A 21,610-nucleotide genomic window follows, 5' to 3' on the forward strand; every position below is an offset into this window, starting at 1 on the left:
TGAAACAACTTGGCTGGAATTACATTTTAGTACATGGGGTGAGAGCTCCTCACCCTCACAGTTTGTGAGAGAGTCAAGACCTTAATACCTATATTGCTGAGTGCTGCCCTTTTTTTTTTTTAACAAGAGGAGGGCATAGCTGTCTGTACACTTGGCTGAAGAGCACAGGACTCTGTCTATTTATATCCTGGCCCACAGATGCTTTTCTCGATGGCAGAAATCCAGCCCAAACAAGTTATCACCGCTGCTCGACCAAGTCATGCAAGGAAGACGGTTGAAAAGGAATGTAAATGATCATTCATTTGGATTTTTATGAGCAGATGGGATCAGTTTAGTGGACAGGCGGCGGTGTGAAAGCTGATAGGACCTCTAAAAATATTCCTCCCTGGCAAACGAATCCGTTTGGATGATGGTATGCAGATGCAATATTCTCCAACCTTCCAATTTGTAACGCGTTTAAATGTGACGCCTGCGGGGACAACTATGGACCTCTGGCTCCCTCAAGTGGAAACAAAAAGAAATTAGCAATGAGGTGCCTGTCAATGTAAAATCGGCGTTTATTTTTCTCATTAAATATGTCAAATGGTTTAAACGTGACGCATTTGAACACCCGGGTTGCCAGCCTGCAAAACACAGGTTGTAATAGTTTTAGTAGTGAGTAATATGTTAATGTTTGACTTTTAAAGGTTGGTCTTACTTTTCTGAAAAACAACGTCATTTGAAATTAGGTTGAAATTGAGCAATTTATAGCTATTTCAAAATAAAAATTAATGGATGGATGGACAATCCATCAGTGATGCTGAATTTAGCGAATTGCTCTGACGCAAAATGGCTGACAAATGACAACGCTTGTCCCTATTGACTGACAGCACAAAACAAACATCTATAGTTGTTTAATATAATATTTACGCGCCAGATGTCTGCTCAACTTCCGTATTGCGCAACTAAACTCAAATTGAATAAGTGGCGGGAGTTGAATGCGACTTCAGCTAGCTAAAGCGTTGCCGAACTTGTTGACAATTGCCGTTTTTACGTAAACAATACAAAAGTAAAAATGGTTGAAGGTCCCGGGTGTACATTAAACGGCGAAAAGATCCGCTCGAGGGTCCAGAAAGGACAAAAAGTGAAAGAAATGCGAGGCAGCATGTTCTCAACGAAGGTATGTTGTGTTACTTACACCACGCGAATGACTAGGTTTCATAGAAGTAGTTTAGCAAGTATGCCGAAAAATAAAAAGGCAATTATGTTACTGTAACTCGACCAAAACATTGCTTTCGATGTTTTGCAGGGAAACGACCAGGAGAGAAACAACGCCATCCAAAGGCTGAAAGGTTGTCAGTACACTGGTGTTGACACTCTAGGGAAGGAGCTCTTCTTGTATTTTGGTCCTAAAGCGTTGAGGTATGACTTTAAAAAATGCCCACAAATTGTTTAAACAGTTTATTTTCATGTCAAGTATAATTTTTATGCCAATAAAGTGATAAATGGACGTTTTTTGTTTGTGGAAAAAAAAACAAAAAAAAAACTTTCCGGACAGTCGTCACTCCGGTGAGTTGACACTTAAGACCATTAACACTTAATTCATTCTAATTTTTAAGGTCATTTAATTAATTTAAACTTGCTGGGAATGCTCATGTTTCAATGCCATTGACTGCGCTAGACGTCCAACCCATTTTTACTGGGAGGGGTGAATGAATCGCTCATCCTCATGAGCAGTGGTCCCCAACCTTTTTTGCACCACGGACCGGTGTGATGTGGGCCTTTTATTCACGGACTGGCAATGTGTGGCAGAAAATGACAGTAAATATATATAATAACACGACGGGGCTAAAAACGAACATTAAGTACAGGGAAAATGTAACTTGCCATACGCTGAATCAACCTTTTTAACAGCCAGGCATGAAAATCTTTCACCTTTCAGCGAAATTTGCCTGTTTGAAGTCAAAAAGGGTGACCTACGTGAATAGTGTAGAGCCAAGGAGAAAATTTGTAAGGGGGGGTGTTCCGGAGATTTTTTTTTTTTTTTTTTATGTCAGACGCTTGGTATGCAAGCGGGGAAAGCGGCACAAAGCCAAAAAAGCACACCGGAGTGGCCAAAACATTGACTTATTTCAACGAAACAAAGGAGGGTACTCTGTTGTGTCCTGTCCCTTCAATGCCAAGCTAGGCTCTACGTCGGCCGTGAATGAACACCTAAAGCACAGTCACCCAGTTGTAATTTTGGAAGATGACAGGAGACAAGTTGGCAGATTGTAAATCCACCTAACTAACAAACCAACTAACAACATGTTTAATTGAAGTTGCTAAACCTTTCACGATATGCAATGAGTCCATTTATCACACGATAAATAAAAATGAGGGCGGTAATTTTCATGGCTGCGGTTTATCGTCGCGTGCGTGCATACCTTTTGTGGGTGCATGTGCACGTACATGCTGATAGCATATGAGACTCCTGTTCTTTTCACAGATACAGTATGTATTGCTCATCAACACGCCGTGAAATTAAAGTTCAGACATACAAAATAAGGAAACGCATCTATATTCAACACTGTAAACGTTAGCATTGCTACATTGAGGCTAATGGGGAGACAAGACAACCTACTTTAGCCTGCTACAAAACATTGGCAGTCTTCTCCAAAACGCAAACTTGCGGTTCAAAGGTGACACTTCAAACATGAAAAATCGCTGCTTAACAGCATTTGCAAACGAAAAAAATGGGGGGGGGGAATTGATTACTGACACCACATGCAATGAGGGGAAAAAAGCCTTTTTTTGCGGAGTGTAAAGCTTCCTGTTAGCGAACGTACTTCTGGTGAACATTTAAAAAAATAAAAGCATGTCATGTTAGTCATATAAATAACGAGTTCTGGAGTTAATCCCACATACCATACCCTTCTCACCTTTTTTTTTTTTTTTTTTTTTACCCCTGACCCATTGTCATGCTTGACAGCGGCCTCTCCTAGAACTTGACGGCAAATATGCTTGGCCGCAGGCATAGTGAGTTCTTCTCCAATCTTGAAACATTTCTTGGCTTTAGCAATACAGTTCGCCACGAGGTATGATTTCTCAGTGCCTTTGCTTTTGTTGCCTCGTTTGCTAGCTTTTAGCCACATATTACGCAGAGCGGTCTTGGTTTGGTGGCTTATCTCTTCTTGCTCAGCAGGTGGCCTTTTACGTCGCCGCACGCAGCACAGAGCCAACAGCAGCTAACGTTACTGTTTACGATGACTGATGCTGGGCTGCTATAGGTGTGCAAATACAGCAGTTATGGCGGCCAACCACTAGAGGGTGACGTACACAAATCTCTACTCGTATTAGTCAATAGAGTACACAGGCATATGGGTGTGTCTGGAGGCACAGGCCAGATTGCGGTTAACAAATGATTTATTATTTCTCTGCGGCCCGATAGTGAATGCGCCATGGACCGGTACCGGTTCCCCGCCCGGTGGTTGGGGATCACTGCTCATGAGGGTCGTGGGGTGCTGGAGCCTATCCCAACTAAATATGGGCAGTACATCCGGAACTGGTTGCTGACCAATCGCATTGCTAAATAATAGCAATTATTATTCTATTTTTTTATTATTTTTTTTATAATATACAGAAGGTCATTTATACATTAATACATTGTTAAGAAAAACTAATGAGTTAAATGAGTGCCCTGTAGGTTTTTTGTTTATTTATTTTTAAATCATGACTCGTGCATGAAAGAGTTAATCAGGTACATTCAACGAGCTATTTCAGTTGTAAGCCTGAAAGTTTCCTGTACTTTTTTGTCAATTGTCTACGATTTAAAAAAGAAACTTTTGCAAATCTGGAATGCTGTTTAATAACTCTGATAATAGGGTTTTACATAAAACAGATTTTTTTAAATAGCATATTAAAAAAATGATGCCAATCTTTTATCTGAAGGGAATATCAGCTCCAAATATTCGTTCTCACCCCCTTTGACTCCCAGTAATCAGCCTCATTATTAGGCCAGAAATATATTTATCGTTTGATCTGGAGTCATGAACCTGGCTTATTCAGGAACCAACTGACAGCTTCAATATCCAATGCGCTACATCAAAGTAGCTGCCTCCACAAAGAAGACAATTGTCGCTTTTGATTGACACCTGGCAATATAATGGCTTCCGCTCTGCCAAAACTGCCTCTTTGTACACATTATCTCATAAATACAGTATTAGAGTATTTGCTTTCATATGCTTTACTAACACTGTAAATCCTCTTCTAGAGTCCACTTTGGCATGAATGGCTCAATGCGAATCAATAGCACGGAGAAAAAACGTGGCGGCAGCAGCCCAGTGTTGGAAATCCACCTGACCAAGGACACTGTGTTCTTCTTTGACAGCACAGTGGAAATGAGGTAACCCAAAAACCAGAGTGGATTGAGGTACAACAAGTTAATCTTAAGTATGACATTATTACCAACGTTCCATATCTCCATTTGTAAAAGTATGATAAGAATATTTGAGCGGGTTCAGTGAAAAGTAAGCGTTATTTCTCTTTAAAAGGAAAAAGCAAACTATCAATCCAAAATGGTGTGGAGAGTGCATTTCTTTTCATTTTTGAACTTGATGACAGTCAACATTGGCATTCACACACTCCTGTGATCGCAGGGGAAAAAAGGACTTCTGTCAAAATCAGGTTTTGAGTTCACAGTTCGGCTTTTATAAAATAGTTGGTTAAACCAACGAGGGCTGCAGATATCGATTATTTTAGTAGTCGATTAATTAGTTCAAATAATCGAGTAATCTGATAAGGAACATTCATTCATTCATTTTCCATGCCGCTTGTCCTCACGAGGGTCGCGGAGGTGCTGGAGCCCATCCCAGCTAACTACGGGCAGTAGGCAGGGGACACCCTGAACTGGTTGCCAGCCAATTGCAGGGCACAAGGAGACATACAACCATTCACGCTCACACTCATACCTACGGACAATTTAGAGTGTTCAATCAGCCTACCATGCATGTTTTTGGGATGTGGGAGGAAACCGGAGTTTCCGGAGGAAACCCACGCAGGCACGGGGAGAACATGCAAACTTCACACAGGAAGGCCGAAGCCCGGGATTGAACCCTTGATCTCAGAGCTGTGAGGCGGACGTGCTAACCACTCAGCCACCGTGCCGCCCTGATAAGGAATATAAAAAATTAAAATACCTGAGCTGAGCCTCAAACAGTATAAAAAAGTAAATACATGAGGACCTAAGTACAACGAAAGAACAATTGGCTAACTTACAGAGCAAAAGTCCACTAGCTTAAATGCTATAAAATCCTTTTTTTTTTTTTTTTTTTTTTTAAAACTACAATGCTCTTAACAAACGGTTCAAACACATATTTCCACAAAAAAATGGCTAAATATACCTATAAACTAAATCACGAATGCATTAAAAAATATTAGCTCGAACAAAAACTTAGCTTATGTTGGTCTTAACATGGAGCAGCTGGCCATGTGAAATGAGTTATGTCAAATTCACTGTTGCCACTAGAGGGCAGTGTATCCACTCAAATCAATAAACTAAACCAACACTTTCGAAACAAACCATGACAACACTAGGGCTGTCCCAAACGACTAATTTTCTCCCAATTAGTCAGCCGACTATTTTTACGATTAGTCGACTAATCTAATAATTACATTTTTTTTTTTTTTTTTTTTTTTTTTACCAGTTTAGCAATGAAATTTTTGTTGACGCTTATCAATTCACAAAAAGCATATTGGAACACTCAAATTATTTATTAAAGTACAAATAAACACGTAAATAACAATAATAAATCACAAATAAACAATGAGTTCAAATGCTGATAGAATTAACTAGTGTAGCATCCCGATTGAAAAGATGGTCTCATAAACTGATGGTTTACAACTTTTATTCCATCCTTGATGTAAACACACTGTAAGAGCTACGGTGCACACAAATAAAGCAACACAATTAGAAATTAACAAAAACTTTTCACCTTTTTCCTTTTAAACCTTATTTATATATCAATGAATTGCCTATATGAATTGCCTTTACCTTAATTTATTACCTTATCATTGACAATCTCTCCCTTGAGTGCAATCACTGTATATACTGTATATATTTATGACCTTTTAACCTTATATAATTTTCTATACCATAAAATAAACCATAACATGAAATAAACCTTTCAATTAGCATTAAGAACAATACTAATAGCACTTATAGGCCCATTGTCAATGAAACATTATTATTTAGTAAGGCGACAGCACCCTCTGGTGTACAAAAAATGAAAGAAAAAAAATTACAAACTGCGTGAAGGCGCTTGAGGTGTTTATTCACGGCCGACGTGCAGCCAAGCTTGGCATTGAAGAGAAAGGACAGAAGAGTGTACTCTCCTTTGTTTCTTTGAAATAAGGCAATGTTTTGGACACTCTGGTGCGCTTTTTTTGGCTTTGAGCCGCTTTCCCCGCTTGCAAACAGAGCATCCGACATTCTAACTTTCCACGCATATATTTTTTTAACCCTTCATTAACCGTCGACGGGATGTTGTGCTCGTCGACGGATTTACGTCATCGATGACGTCGACTATGTCGACTAGTCGGGACAGCTCTAGACAACACCACTTTAATTAAACGAATACTCGAAGCAGCAAAATTTAATTCGAATCTTTTTTCTCATCGAATTACTTGAGTCAATCGATTAATCGTTGCAGCACTAAAACCAATCACAGGTCAGTCATATTACACCATTTTTGGAATCGCCACATACTAGTAAAAATTTGTAATGCTATGTAATGTTACGTAATGTTATGAGAAAAAAGTCAGAATGTTATGTAGTTTTCGTAATGATAAGACATTACAAGTCATAGCATTACGAGGAAAAATATTACGTATCTTTACACAATATGTATGGATTAGGCCTGCAGCTATCGAATATTTTAGTAATCGAGTAATCGACTGAAAATTTTATCGATTAATCGAGTAATCGGATAAAACAAATATATTTTTAGGTAAAGAGCAATTATAAATATACATGAGAAAACAAGACATTTCATCTAATCTTGAACCATTTTCAGTCAATCAATGTCTTTATTTTCGATGTACATTGTTGAAAACAGCCAACAATTGCATATCAGATGTAACTAGAATAAAAAAAAGACTAATTCACTGCTTTCACTCAAAAAACTTTTAGATCTTATTTAAAAAAAAAAAAAAAAATATATATATATATATATATATATCTTACCTAAAAATGCCGTTACGCTTGATAACACACATCACTTAAAAGTTAGGATTTGTTGAAATTGAAATAAATAGAAATGAAAGACTTAACCCACAGCCAGAGCCAGTTGCTAAACAATAGAACAAAAATAATTATTTTCCATAAAAAAGTACAAACATTTCTAAATAAAATTTAAATATATGAACATCACATTTACTGGGTTAATACACAACCACTACTATTAATATTGATTATATATTATTTACACATTATACACGCAGAGCAACAAAAAGTTTTCTCTGAGGAGGAAAAAAAGGAAATCTACCAGGATATATAGAATAAACATTGGCATCAACATCTTGTGAGGCTGTATTTTATAATCGATTTCTTAGATAGGGAAATACTTAATCCTTTTTTATATCTACATCAAATTATAATGAATTTAAGGAGATGGACAAATACTTTGTGATAGTTAACAGCCAAGTAAGATAACTTGTGTAGCTTTACGTACTTTACGTAATTAGCTAGATTAGCTGCACAGCACCCATACATATTACATTTCGTAAAGATGCGTAATATCTTCAATCTCAAAATTCTACAACTTTGTTTTCATACTATTATGACTTCATATTGTAATATTATGTAACATTACAACTTTTCTTCTCGTAACATTACGTAAAGTAATATCACATATTTTTTCTCGTAATATTGCGACTTTAATCTTGTAATACTACAACGTATGACTTTATTCTCTTAATATTATGACTTGTATCTCATAATATTATGACTTTACTCTCATAGTCCTATTTTTTTGTGTTTCATAAATTATCCAGTTTTTCAGAAGCATGGACACTAGACATGTGCCGGTTACCGGTTTCACGGTTTACCGTGGTGTGAAAACGTCGCGGTTTCAAAACCACTAAAATTTTCCGTCATACCTTAGTACGGTATTCGCTATTTTTCATGTGCCAAAATGCAGCCGAGGTGGCTTGGTGCGGCACCGCTCACCCCTTCCCGTTTGTTGCCGTGAGTGTCACTGAACAGCACAGCAAACCCAAAAACAAATCCTCCAAACACAAGGCGTACTTTTCTTCAATTTATTGAGCTCTCAAATCGTGGTGAAATATACAAATAAATACATTTAAAACGTTGTACAATTGTATTTTTCCACGTGTGATTAGGTTCAACAGGATAGCAGTAGCACCATTAAAAAGTTCGCCAAAAACAAAACACACATTTTCCTTTCAAATTCAATATACAAACTAAAACTTACAAAGACGAATGTTAGCCTAGGCTAAACTGGGAAAGCAGCTTCTTTTATGTCTCACAGCCGCTGAGTGAGAGAAAAGCTTGAATGAAGGGGGGGAAAGAAAAAGAATAGCGTCAAAGATCGCTAATTGAGAGAGGAGGTCTCACTCCTCACTTTTTTTTTTTTAGATGAAACCTTTCCTCAACAATATTTACATTTTAACTAATTTATAAAACTAACTTATACATTTTTAACTAACTTATTAACTTATGAATTCTTTGTTCTTTTTAACACAAAGGCATGGCATCATGTAGACTAGAGTTGACACAGTGGCTGAAAATGGCGAAACTTCACTTGAGCTTCCCCCCTCAAAAAAAAGTCATACAGTATATATTTTTAATTTTATTTAGAAGTGTTTTTACTTTTTATAGCAATTATTTTGTTCTTACTCTAATATTGAGCAACTTGAGCTGTGGCTGTGGGTATAGTCTAGGTTCTATTTATTTTAATTTTATATAATATTTGTTATTTTGTGTTAATTTATTTATTTTCACATTATATTCATGTTCCAGTTTGCAAATATGTTTTGAAAAAATCCTGTTCAATGGATTTTTTTTTTTTTTTTTTAAACCCATACATCTCAAAATTTTGGAGCTATATTTGCAATACCGTGATACCGTGAAACCGCGGTATTTTTGCTCACGGTTATCGTACCGTGAAAATCTCATACCGGCACATGCCTAATGGACACTGAAACTTGTTTTATTAATCCCATTATCGCTTAATTGGAAAAAAAAAGACGAATGTAGAGATGAAAATAGGGCTGCAGCTGTCGATTATTTCAGTAGTCGATTAATCGATAAACTAGTTAGTTCGAATAATCGAGTAATCAGATAAGGAACATGAACAATTTAAATACCTGAGCTGAACCACAAACGGTATAAAGAAATTAATAAATAGGGATTTATGTACAACAAAAGAACAATTGGCTAATTTACATAGGAAAAGTCCGCTAACTTAAATGCTATAAAATGCTAACCTTTTTTTTTTTTTTTTTTTTTTTTTTTTTTTTTTTTTTTTTTTTTTTTTTTTTTTTGCAATGCTCCTAACAAATGATTCAGACACACATTCCCACAAAAAATGGCTAAATATACCTATAAACTAAATTACGTATGCATTAAAAAAAACATGAGCGCAAACAAAAACTTGGCTTACGTTGGTCTGAACAGGGAGCAGTTGGATTCAGCCATATGACATGAGGCAGACCAGAGGGTAGTGTATCCACCGTAATCAATAAAACGAAATACAAACACTTTCAAAATAAAGCATTACAACGCCACTTTGATTAAACGAATACTCGAAGCAACAAAATTTAATTCGAATATTTTTTCTCATCGAATACTAGAGTTAAATGATTAATCGTTGCGGCATTAGATGAAAATAATCGTTTGAGTACTGCATGTACGAGTTTTTACGTCTGCGCAATATATATATACGTGTGCAATTTCACATGCGTAATTTATGTACGTTTGTATTAGGCACGTGCCGGTTACCGGTTTCACGGTTTACCGTGGTGTGAAAACGTCGCGGTTTCAAAACCACTAAAATTTTCCGTCAGACCGTAGTACGGTATTCGCTATTTTTCTTGTGTCAAAAATGCAGCCAGAAGCGGCTTGGCGCAGCAGCGCTCACCCCCTCCCGTTTGTTGCTGTGTGTGAAAGTGACGCTATCGGCTAGCCAGCCAGCTAACCCAAAAACAAATACTCCAAATATAAGGCGTACTGTTCTTCAATTTATTGAGCTCTCAAATCGTGGTAAGTGTAATATACAAAATGAATACATTTAAAATGTTGTACAATTAGATTTTTCCATGTGAGTAGCTTCAACAGATTAGCACCATGGAAAAAGTTCGCCAAAAACAAAACACACATTTTCCTTTCAAATTCAATATAAAGACTAACTAAAAGCTTACAAAGATGATTGTTAGCCTAGGCTTACCTGGGAGAGCAACTTCATTGAGTGTGACAGCCGCAGAGTGAGAAAACAAGCTTGAGTCGCTTGAATGAAGGGGAAAAAGTGATAGCGTCAAAGATCGCTAATTGCGAAAGATGATCTTGCCCTAAGCACAAATCCACGTTCGCTGGATCAAGGAGAGGTCTCACTCCCAATGTTTTTTTTTATTTTATTTTATTTTTTAGATGAAACCTTTCCACAACAATATTGACATTTTAACTAACTTATACATTTTTAAGTAACTTATGAATTTCTTATGTTCTTTTTCACACGAAGGCATGACATCATGTAGACTAGAGTTGACACAGAGTTGCTGAAAATGGCGAAACTTCACTTAAGCTTTTCCACCCTCAAAAAAAAAGTAATGCAGTATAAATTTCTGAAATATTTTATTCAGAAGTGTTTTTACTTTTTTATAGAAATTATTTTTGTTCTTGCTCTAATCTTGAGCAACTTGAGCTGTGGCTGTGAGTATAGTCTATAAGTTATATTTAGTTTAATTTTATTTAAAATATTTTTTTATTGATTATTTATTTTAACAATATATCCATGTTCCAATTTGCAACTATGGTCTGAAAAAAAAATCCTGTTCAATGGAAAAAAGTTTTTTTTTTTTTTTAAACCATACATCTCAAAATTTTTGGGAGCTATAATTGCGATACCGTAAAACCGCGGTATTTTTGCTCACGGTTATCGTACCGTCAAAATATCATACCGGCACATGCCTAGTTTGTATGTATGAATTGGAGTACATTATTGTGTGTCTCTTATGAGTGTGCTCTTGAACACGAACGTGTGTGTTTTCACAGGTTGAGTGACGACTGCGAGCAGCGCTTGCGAGCTCTTCAGCCCCTAGACGTGTGTTCGCCGGCATTCATCCCCTCACGTTCAGCTGAGGCGGCGAGACGCCACGGCGGCAGGATGCTCTGTGATGTCCTCCTCGACCAGGCCGTCATGCCGGGAGTGGGCAACATCATTAAAAACGAAGCGCTGTTCGACGCGGGCCTACACCCAGCCGTGAAGGTACGGATGATGGATGGTGTGCAGCCGAAGATAGTGGTGGTTGGGAGAAGTAAAAAAAAAAAACATCCTACTCTTCGTAACTTTCTGGTGTTTTATCGAGTGATGTGTTGCAGTGGGGGGTGAAATAAGGCGAGGACACAGAAAGTAATGCAGTGCAGCAAAAAGAAGGGAATAACTTCAGGATTTGTTGTGGTTTACAAAGAACAAACAAACAAAATTAGAGATGGGAAATCAGGCCCAATCTCGAATGACAAAAACAAAACAAAGAGTTTCAGTCAATTTTTTTTTTCACTTTCATCCATGTGTATTTAATCACAAATGGCAAAAGTCACTATTCTTGGTCTTGCTCTGAAGAACCGTGAATGTTCTGAACTGTTTAAAGATTGAGAAACATGGAGTAGTACTTTTTTTGAATTCCTACACTGATACATTTTTTGTGGAATATTTTATGCTGCCCAGTACATCCTGTGCCTTCAAGGCTGACCTGGGAGACTTGTCATCCATGAACTGTACATATACACTACATGTGTTAATAATTTACTGAGTGTGAGGTATCGGTTTTATGAAATAGTAAAAAAAAAATGTTTGCGTCCTCCTCAGGTGGAGCAGCTGTCGGACGAGCAACTTCACCACTTGGTGAAGATGACCCGGGATTTCACTCTTCTCTTTTACAAGGTGAGATGTTTTCGGGATACCTTCGTTCAGAACTGGTACCATTTTTTTTTTTTAGTATTTAAAAAAAAAAAAAAGATTTTAGGGGGATTTTCCCACCTATTTTTGAATATTTTCTAATATTAATTGATATCAATAATAATAAATATTATTATTATTCTTTTACTATTTCATACTATACTGAAGTTCCAAATAAAGTATTGGAATAGCAAGATCAATTCCTTAGTTTTTGTTGTACACTGAAGATATTTGGGTTTTAATGTCAAAAGATGAAGATGAGACCAAAGTTTAGAAATCCATTTTTTATTTCATGACATTTACAGTAATTGTCAATTTGGTGATTTTTATACCATGAAAAAATACAGTGATCCTTCGCAATTTTGCGCCCTCAGTCCATCACAGATTTTTTTTGTTTAGGAAATAAATAAATAATACAGATGAGCTGTCCCGAGCCGATCGCTTACACTCACTCTCGCTCCCTCCTTCTGCTTTGTTCCCCAGGCAGGCAGTGCACGTGCACTGGAGTTGCTTATTAAAGTTAAATATGTTGACAAGTGTTTAATCTTGCCAGAGTCACGAGCTTCAAAAGCGCTGCATGCGTCAATCATTGTTTAACTTGTAAAACAGTTGCTGTGGCAACTCATTGTGTGTGAGAGGATTTGAGTAGACTCACTCAAAGAAGTGCTGCCTCGGAACAGACAGGCTCTGTGTGTGCATTGCGTGGGCGGGGGGGATAAGAAAGCGCGCGCTGGAAGGAATGTGTGTGTGTGTGTGGCGACGTTCGAGGCAGCCGGACGTGTTGTGTTTGCGACAATAAACGCCACATGTTAAAAGTGATCCTGAGCAATTTGTAATTTCCACATGTCATTCCAAGAGTCACAGCCAAGGGAGGTAACAAGCATTTAATAAAGCTAAGCATTTTTGTACTAAAGTACAGTACTTTAATCTTGTTTAAAATAAATTTGGTGGTTCGGTTATCATAATTATTTCATTTGAAGTGCTTAAAAACAATTTATTAAAATATAAATATATAATTTTTAAAAAAATTATACTTTGGAGGGAAAAAGTCTTATATGTCTTATATGTATCCATTTCCAATGCTAAATCTCAATAAATACATTAAACACACGGGGGAGTGGGGTGTGCGCTACTTCGCAGTTTTTCACTTATCGCGGCAGGTTCTGGTATTCATTAACCATGAAAAACGAGGGATCACTGTACATACATATTTTATTTTACGCTTTTTATGATTTTCTTTTATAACGTATTTACTGTTCATAATTTACAAACTTTGGTTAATTTTAATTAGGGCTGTCAAAATTATCGCGTTAACGGGCGGTAATTAATTTTTAAAATCAATCACGTTAAAATATTTGACGTAATTAACGCACATGCCCCGCCCAAACAGATTAAAATGACAGCACAGTGACATGTCCATTCGTTACTTGTGTTTTCTGTCTCCCTCGGCTGGCGTTTTGGTGCGACTGAATTTATGGCTTTAAGCACAAAGAGCATTGTGTAATTATTGACATCAACAATGGCGAGCTACTAGTTTATTTTTTGATTGAAAATTTTACAAATTTTATTAAAACGAAAACATTAAGAGGGGTTTTAATATAAAATTTCTATAACTTGTACTGACATTTATCCTTTAAGAACTACAAGTCTTTCTATCCATGGATCGCTTTAACAGAATGTTAATGTTAATGCCATCTTGTTGATTTATTGTTATAATAAACAAATACAGTACTTATGTGTTGAACGTATATATTTTTTAGATGGTTTGAATTGCGATTAATTACGATTAATTAATTTCTAAGCTGTGATTAACTCAATTAAAATTTTAATCGTTTGACAGCCCTAATTTTAATGAGTTATTAATCTAATAGTTAACTGTAATTATAGTATAACTAGACCCTGCAATTGTGTTAGTGGAATGTATGTTTAATATTTCAGTGAAACTTATGTTTGTTTTTATCCAAAATTTGTAATATTCTCTGTAAATTTGGAGGTAATTTATACTGTTTGTCATAGTTTTTTCCTCTTACACAAACACATCTAAAAGTGATATATATATATATTTTTTTGTAATATATTTCCTGGTTTTAGCTATATTTGTAACAATGTACTGTCTTCATTTCTAATATTTGTACTATTTGTTTGATAGTTTTGAAAAAAATTATATTGCTTGAAATAATATACTTAAGTAACTTATGTGTGCATTTTTGTCTATTCGTCCAACATTTTTTGCGTTACTTTAAGTCTGGTTAAGTGACAGTTTAACCCTCAAATTTATAATGAACATTTGGCCTGTTGGCCCGGAAATTTAGGTTTAAAAACATTTGTGTGATACAGTATATATACATTTTTACTGCATTTATGGGGGAATGTGATATGTACTGTAACCTGCTGATATACCTTGTATACATTTCACTTTTTGGCCGATCTGGTCTCCACCGTAATTGAACATATTGATGGATTCACCTGGGATCTTTTTACACTGACTGATACTCCTTTTTCTCTCTGTGCCAGTGTCGCAAGTCTGGCTCTGCGCTGTGCACACACTACAAAGTCTACAAGCGTCCCCGGTGCGGCCGGTGCTCTGGCGCCGTTACCGTCTGTCGTCTCGGCGACAATGGCAGGATGACTTACTTTTGTGACCGCTGTCAGAAGTATGATGCCAGCAGCGTCCACGTCAGGTGGGAGCATATCATTGTGTTGGTGTACATAACATGGCTAAACAACATTAGAAAAACTGAAATTGCAACTTTTTAGGGGTTTGCAATATGTATTGCAGATATATAGAAGTATATTCACCAGATTACTTGAATGGCTGTTTGGGAAGACCTCGGTTGACTCGCCATGACTGCATTGTTTTCATGTAATAATGATCAATCCAGGCTAAGGTGGTTCATCTCTGAATGATGACGATTGCTGGATATAAAAGGGACCCAGGAGGCCATGTCTCTGCACAAAATAGATGGTATTTGACACCGTATTTCACTTCATAAGCAAAAAAAAATTGTTCATTGTATTTTAAACAAAAAAAACTAAAAGGTAGATGCTCCACACAGCCTAGGAATATTATTAAAATATTAAATATAAATATATAAAAAATATATAATAAATATATACAGTATAAAGTTATAAATGTAAATTAATAAAATTAGTAGCCTAAGAAACACAGTTTTCACATACCTTAATCGCACGGCTGCGTGTTGAAAAAAAAACCCCCAAAAAATTATTCCGATGGGACTATTGTACATGCGCACATCGCGATGACAATGTCCAAATGAAATATCATGCAGGCCTAATACGTAATCAAGTGACAGGTGTATAGCCGTATATGAGCATAGTAGGGCTGCAGCAATCAAATATTTCAGTAAACGAGTATTCGACTGAAAATTCCATTGATTAATCGAGTAATGGATATATATATGTATATATATATATATATATTTTTTAGGTAAAGAGCAATTATAAAAATAAAATAAATATACATGAGAAAACAAGACATTTCACCTAATATAGAACCATTTTAGTCTATCAATGTCTTTTAGATGTATACTGTTGAAAACAGCCAACAATTGTCATTAGAACCCCCCGCCCCACGAATTCACTGCTTTCACTCAAAAAACTTTAGATTTTATTAAAAAAATAGTCTTATTTCTTCTCTAAAAATGTCATTACACTTGATATCACACATCACTTAAAAGTTAGGTGTTTTTCCATGTATTTCAATTGAATTTCCATTTGTGTCAAGCTATTTTTAAGTTCGTTTTAAGTTTACGTCTAAACTGTAAGTCCTGATAGGATTTTGAGTTTTTGCAGTGTTCAAAATAAATGTATGATACCTGCTGCATTGGAGCATATTAGGCAACAGTGCTACTTGGTATTTTATCCATCAATGACTACTGAACTAAAATTGAGAGTTAGCTTTATTATGTTTTTATTTTAAACCCTCATCACTCTCCAGCGCTGTTTTTACAGATTAAATAACGCCTGTATGAAAGACACGTTAGCCAAACATCGACAGTAGTCATAATTAATAGAAACCTAGCCCTCCGCAGGGCTAATGTTACGTTAGGAAAGTACGGTAATATTATTTATTTATTAGCGCTACGTTAACTTAATTTTACCATGTTCCGAGTATTGCGCCTCCGCTCTCGGAGTAAGCAGGGTGCCTTCGGTGGAGTGGGGACTAAGCAGGCGGGTTGTGTGGTTGCGCCTGGCCAGGGTTTCGGTCACGGGGTCCAGCCAGGGCCGGGCAGGGGTAGGGCCCTTATTGTATTATACTTTTATTTATTTATTTATTTATTTATATTTATTACTTATTATAGTGCCCTTAGTGCCCAAGCGCTTCGCCCCTGTCTCCAGCTTGAAACGCTTTGTCGGCTTCTTCGTTGTTAACTCTATATTCATACGTGGTTGAAATCAAATGTATCCGCCGCCTCTCTTCTTCCCGTACGCACGTGACATCAGCGCATTGTGCCGCATTAAAAATAGTCCGAGCTAAACGTCATGCTTAGAGCTGGCAAAATTTAAAGATTCTTCGCAGTGGTGAAAATTCCTCAATCAATTTTGAAAATCAAGTTACTCTTATTATTCATGTAATCGTTTCAGCTCTAGAGCAAAGTGACAGGTTTGGTTGACCCTAGGCATGTACCACTTGCCACAGGTATGTTGAAGTAATTATTATTGTATTGGTTGTGCATTATTAGGTACAGTATGGTCGAAAAATAGCTCACCTTTGCTGTGATTTAAGAATTTAAATATTTATTTTAACTTGTTTTTTTAAAAACTCTATTTCATGTAGTTGAAAAATATATAAATAAATAAAATATTTAATGGGAGTATTTCTTTTTTTTTTTTTTTTAACTCCAATTTTTTAAAAATAATACATTTTAGGGCTTTTTTATGATTCCATGATACCACGATAAATTTTGGATTGTTGATTTTAACCCTAAGAACATTTTTTTTTTCTGGCTAGAAATGGTTTGTGCTCCTCTAAAGTTGGGTTGTTTAAGTGTACACAGTTCTAAGTACAAATCAGTTTGGAGACCAATCACAATCACAGTTAAGCATTTGATAATTAGGGATGTACCTGATCCAATGGAAATCGGGCCCAATCATATCATTTATTTATGTATTTAATTGATTAATTGATTTTATTTAATTTTGTTATTAAGTATTAACTCATTGGCTGCCATTGATGGCAATAGATGTCCAATCCATTTTGACTGGGAGAGCTGACAGATTTTTCGAGCGCTACCAGTTCACCCAATATTAACTCACTGGTTGCCATTGACGCTGCCAACCCTTCTACTTACAATGGATTGGATATCTATCACCGTCAATGGCAATGAAACATGATCACTGAATGCTGTCCTTCTTTCACAGTTGTATAGGATTTGATGTCTGTAACTCAATAGAGGTGAATAAGTTAAGCGCTACAAGCAATAAAATAATAATGAATGAATACTAATTGATAAATATTGTTTATTTTTTGTTTTTGCATTCTACCCACAACACAAATGGATGCACAAACACAAAAACAAAACGTAAAAATGCTACTTAAGTAAGCTTCAGAGCCTTTTTTTTCTGTCTGGAACAAAGCTTTCTACATAGGAGTTTCCAGTTAGTAGAGGCCATCTTTTGCAGGCAGATGGGCTTGGCAGGGAGCGCGAAAGTGTTGAGGGAGCCACCGACGCGCATGTTCAGTGAGTGTTTGCCAGACAGGGTGCGGGCTCAACACCTCCTGGCTGGTGTTTGAACGAGGCTTAGTGAGGGCTCCCCGCCGAAAGCCCTTCAAACACATTACACAGCTGATGGAGCAATCTGCGAGCGAAGTCTGCTGCCGGCAGCCTTTGACACTACTTCATCCATCCATCTATCATCCATCCATCCATCCTTGATGGGCGGCTTTCTTGTCAAACATAGTGGAGCTTTATGTCGCAGCACTAACATGTAAATGCAACAGAGTGCCTGCTGCTGGTTTTGCCTCACTAGCTGATACAAGTGCAAATGCTTAGTTGCCATTCTCCTGCTGTTTGGGTACTATTTGAGGAAAGGGGTGGGGTTGGCCCCTTTTTTTTTTTTTTTTGGCCTTCGTACACAATGCACCCGCAAACAAAATAATCCATCGAATATTCTTTCCTTTTTTTCTGTTTTGCATCTACCCTTATTTTCTAAAAGATTTGGTATTTTTGTTTTAATTTTCATTTTATTGAATATTTTGGGGATCATCTTTGTTCAGTTTTAAAAGTATTTCTGTCATTAAAATGCTTTGTTTTATGTAATGTATGTATAACATCAGTTTATTTGTAATCATTATTTTTCCTTTTGCTTTTTCCAATGTTATGTTTTTTTTTCATTTGTTTTTTTAGATGTCTATTTCCATTTCATAAAAATAGTGTACACTAACATATCATTTTATAATCAGCTGTTTTAGTTGGGTAGTTGTTTCCCAATGTTTTCGTCATATTTGTTTTATGTAATATTTTTGTCTTTTTGCATGGTTTTCTCATATTTAAGTTTTCCTCCTCATTCATGAATGTTCCATAGTTTTTGTATTTTTCCATTTATACTTAAATGTTTGCATTATTTTCCAGAATGAATATGTAAAATATTTTTTTCCATATACAGATAGTCCCTGGGTTTCGACCTACCAGACTTATGTGATGTCGACTTTACGACGCCGGAGTCTCGCCCGCCATTTTGTCTCCAGTCTTTTTTTTTTTTTTTAAATAATGCTGACATTTGTTTTGTGATGCATGCTTTTATTTTGGTGCAGGAAGCATAGAGCAGGTAGTACTTATACACGCGGGTAAGCGCACATCTACACACGAAGAAGAACGTATTTGCGCAAGTGCATATACGAGGAAGAGCGCATTTGCTCCCACAAAGAAGTCGCGCAGCCCAGTGAGAACGAGAAGGGAAAGATTACAGCTGCAAGCCTGCGCGCACATTTGTTGCTTGTGAAGCATCCACAGAGGCAGCACTTGTATATAACACCTTTTGTACTGTTTATTGTGCGTTTTCAATTGATCAAATATTTGGGGCGAGTTTATGGGACCGTTTTTGATGATGTGCAAACGCTGACCGATACAGGCTAATCGTTTGTGTAGATTGTTATTGCTGTATCAGCAGCTAGTTATAAATGCAAATTTTTGAATTGCTGTTATTGAAGGTGAAATTGATTTTATTTCATGTTTATTTTAGTTTCATTTAGAGCTGAAACGAATACTCGAGCAACTCGAGTTTAAAAACTGATCCGAGTAATTTTATTCACCTTGAGGAATTGTTTAATTTTGCCAGCTATAAGCATCACGTTTTGCCCGGACTACTTTTAATGCGGGACAACGTGCTAACGTCACGTGCGTAGAGGAAGAAGCAATAAAAGAAAATACCTTACTGCAGCCGAGAGCCGTTACAAACTGCACCGATGTGGCTAAAAACTACGCCCGCATGTTGGTACGGTGGTAGCAGGTTGCATCTGATGAGTGTCATAGATATCACATGTACGTAGAACTACATACGAAATGACCGACTCGGCGTCATTAATAAAACAGCCGCCATCTTAAAGCAGTACACTTCCCACCGCTCATAAATTAACGTTACTGTCACTCGCTCACGTAATGTTATCCCTGCGGGGGGCTAGGTTTCTATTAATTATGACCACTGTCGATGCGTGGCTAACGTGTCTTACATACAGGCTTTATTTAATCTGTGAAAACAGCGCTGTAGAGTGATTAGGGTGTACTGTAAAATAAAAACTTAATACTGCTAACTGTCAATTTTAGCTCAGTAGTCATAGCTGGATAAAACACCAAGTAACACTGGTGCCTAATGTGCTCCAATACAGCATAGCATTTATTTTGAACACTGCAAAAACTCAAAATCCTATCAGGACTTACAGTTTAGACTAACTTAAAACTTAACTAGAATTTATAGCTTGACACAAGTGGAAATTCGATTGAAACACGTGGGAAAAACACCTAACTTTTAAGTGATGTGTGTTATCAAGCGTAATGACATTTTTAGGTAAGAAATATATATATATTTTTTATAAGATCTAAAAGTTTTTTGAGTGAAAAGCAGTGAATTTTTTTTTTTTGTCACATTTGAGATGCATTTGTTGGCTATTTTCAACAATGTACATCGAAAATAAAGACATTGATTGACTGAAAATGGTTCAATATAAGATGAAATGTCATTTTTTTCTCATCTATATTTAGGGCCCGAGCACTAAGCGTGCGAAGGCCCTATTGTTTTGCAAAGGATTATTATTAGGGCCCGAGCACTAAGCGTGCGAAGGCCCTATTGTTTTGCAAAGGATTATTTTTTTTTTTTTTTTTTTTTTTTTTTTTTCAGGGCAAATGAAAACGGCCAATTTGGAGGCCTGAACATGCACGAAAAGTCACCAAAATTTGCACATACGTCCGGAAAATTGTAAATTTCGATAATTTTGCAACGTTGCAAAAAAATATAACAAAATGGCTCAGTGGCGCCCCCTTGAAATTTTAAAATTGGCCTATAACATTAGGGTCTGTCAGCGTAGAGCAATGAAATTTGGGGGGTCTATACCTTGTCCAAAACCGCTCCAAAAAAGCATTTACACGCATATTCCAAACCCAACAGGAAATCGGTTATTTTGGATCAAATATGAAATTTTTATCGATTTACAGGGTGCACATTTGAGACCTTTTCGCCGAGGGAGTTAGTTGGATCATCTTCAAAATTGGTGAGACTGTTCAGGAGACATATGAAATCTTAAGTTTTGAAAATGGTGCGTTTTCATTCACGGGTCTGACCTGGGCGTGGTGCCAAAGTCGACCATTTTTTCGGCAAAATGACAAATTCAGTAAATGACTTATAGTTCCTTGACACAACGTTCAATCTTTTTCATATTTGGCATGTATGTGTGGTATCCCACCCTTAACACGAGTGCATTGAAATATTACCCATTAGGTCTAGCGCCCCCTAGTGAGAACAGGAAATGCCTTTTTTTACGAGACAGGTTCCTCCTCCAAGGGAAAAAAATCTGTTGACCTCAAACCTGCATCAGGGGAGCCTTAAGACCTGTGTTCAGGTGCCTGATGAAAAATATTGAGGTTTCGTTGAGGCGGAGGGGTCCAAACAGGAAAGTGAAAATGAACGTCAACAATTTGTCACGCAAAAAACTTTGAACAGTCATAACTCGGCAGATATACAACATATCTGCGCCAAACTTCCCGTGTTTGTTGAGAGTCATACCCTGAAGGTTCTTGTAGGGGTCATTTGCATCAACTCTACAGTGCCAACTAGTGGCGACAGAAAGAAGTTTTAAAAAAGGCCTTTCCTATTGGGTTTTTTCAACATAGAGCAAGGAAATTTGGGGAGTAGATACCTTATGCAAAACTGCTCCAAAAAGTCTCTTGCACCCATATTCCAAATCCAACAGGAAATCGGGTATTTTGGATCGAATGTGAAATTTT

At 36.7% G+C, this 21,610-nt stretch overlaps 1 protein-coding gene across 1 annotated transcript in view; it reads left to right on the forward strand.

The window, feature by feature from the left end:
* The first annotated feature begins 924 nt into the window (after positions 1 to 924).
* neil3 (nei-like DNA glycosylase 3) overlaps positions 925 to 21,610 on the forward strand; it is a 62,121-nt gene continuing 41,435 nt past the window's right edge. The window contains exons 1-6 of the mRNA XM_057850070.1: positions 925 to 1,159; positions 1,289 to 1,401; positions 4,232 to 4,363; positions 11,249 to 11,462; positions 12,063 to 12,137; positions 14,667 to 14,833. Coding sequence (XP_057706053.1) covers positions 1,055 to 1,159; positions 1,289 to 1,401; positions 4,232 to 4,363; positions 11,249 to 11,462; positions 12,063 to 12,137; positions 14,667 to 14,833 — 806 coding nt within the window. The 5' untranslated portion in view covers positions 925 to 1,054. The remainder of the gene's footprint in view (positions 1,160 to 1,288; positions 1,402 to 4,231; positions 4,364 to 11,248; positions 11,463 to 12,062; positions 12,138 to 14,666; positions 14,834 to 21,610) is intronic.

This window comes from Corythoichthys intestinalis, chromosome 11 (assembly GCF_030265065.1).
Source record: "Corythoichthys intestinalis isolate RoL2023-P3 chromosome 11, ASM3026506v1, whole genome shotgun sequence".
Classification (NCBI taxonomy): domain Eukaryota; kingdom Metazoa; phylum Chordata; class Actinopteri; order Syngnathiformes; family Syngnathidae; genus Corythoichthys; species Corythoichthys intestinalis.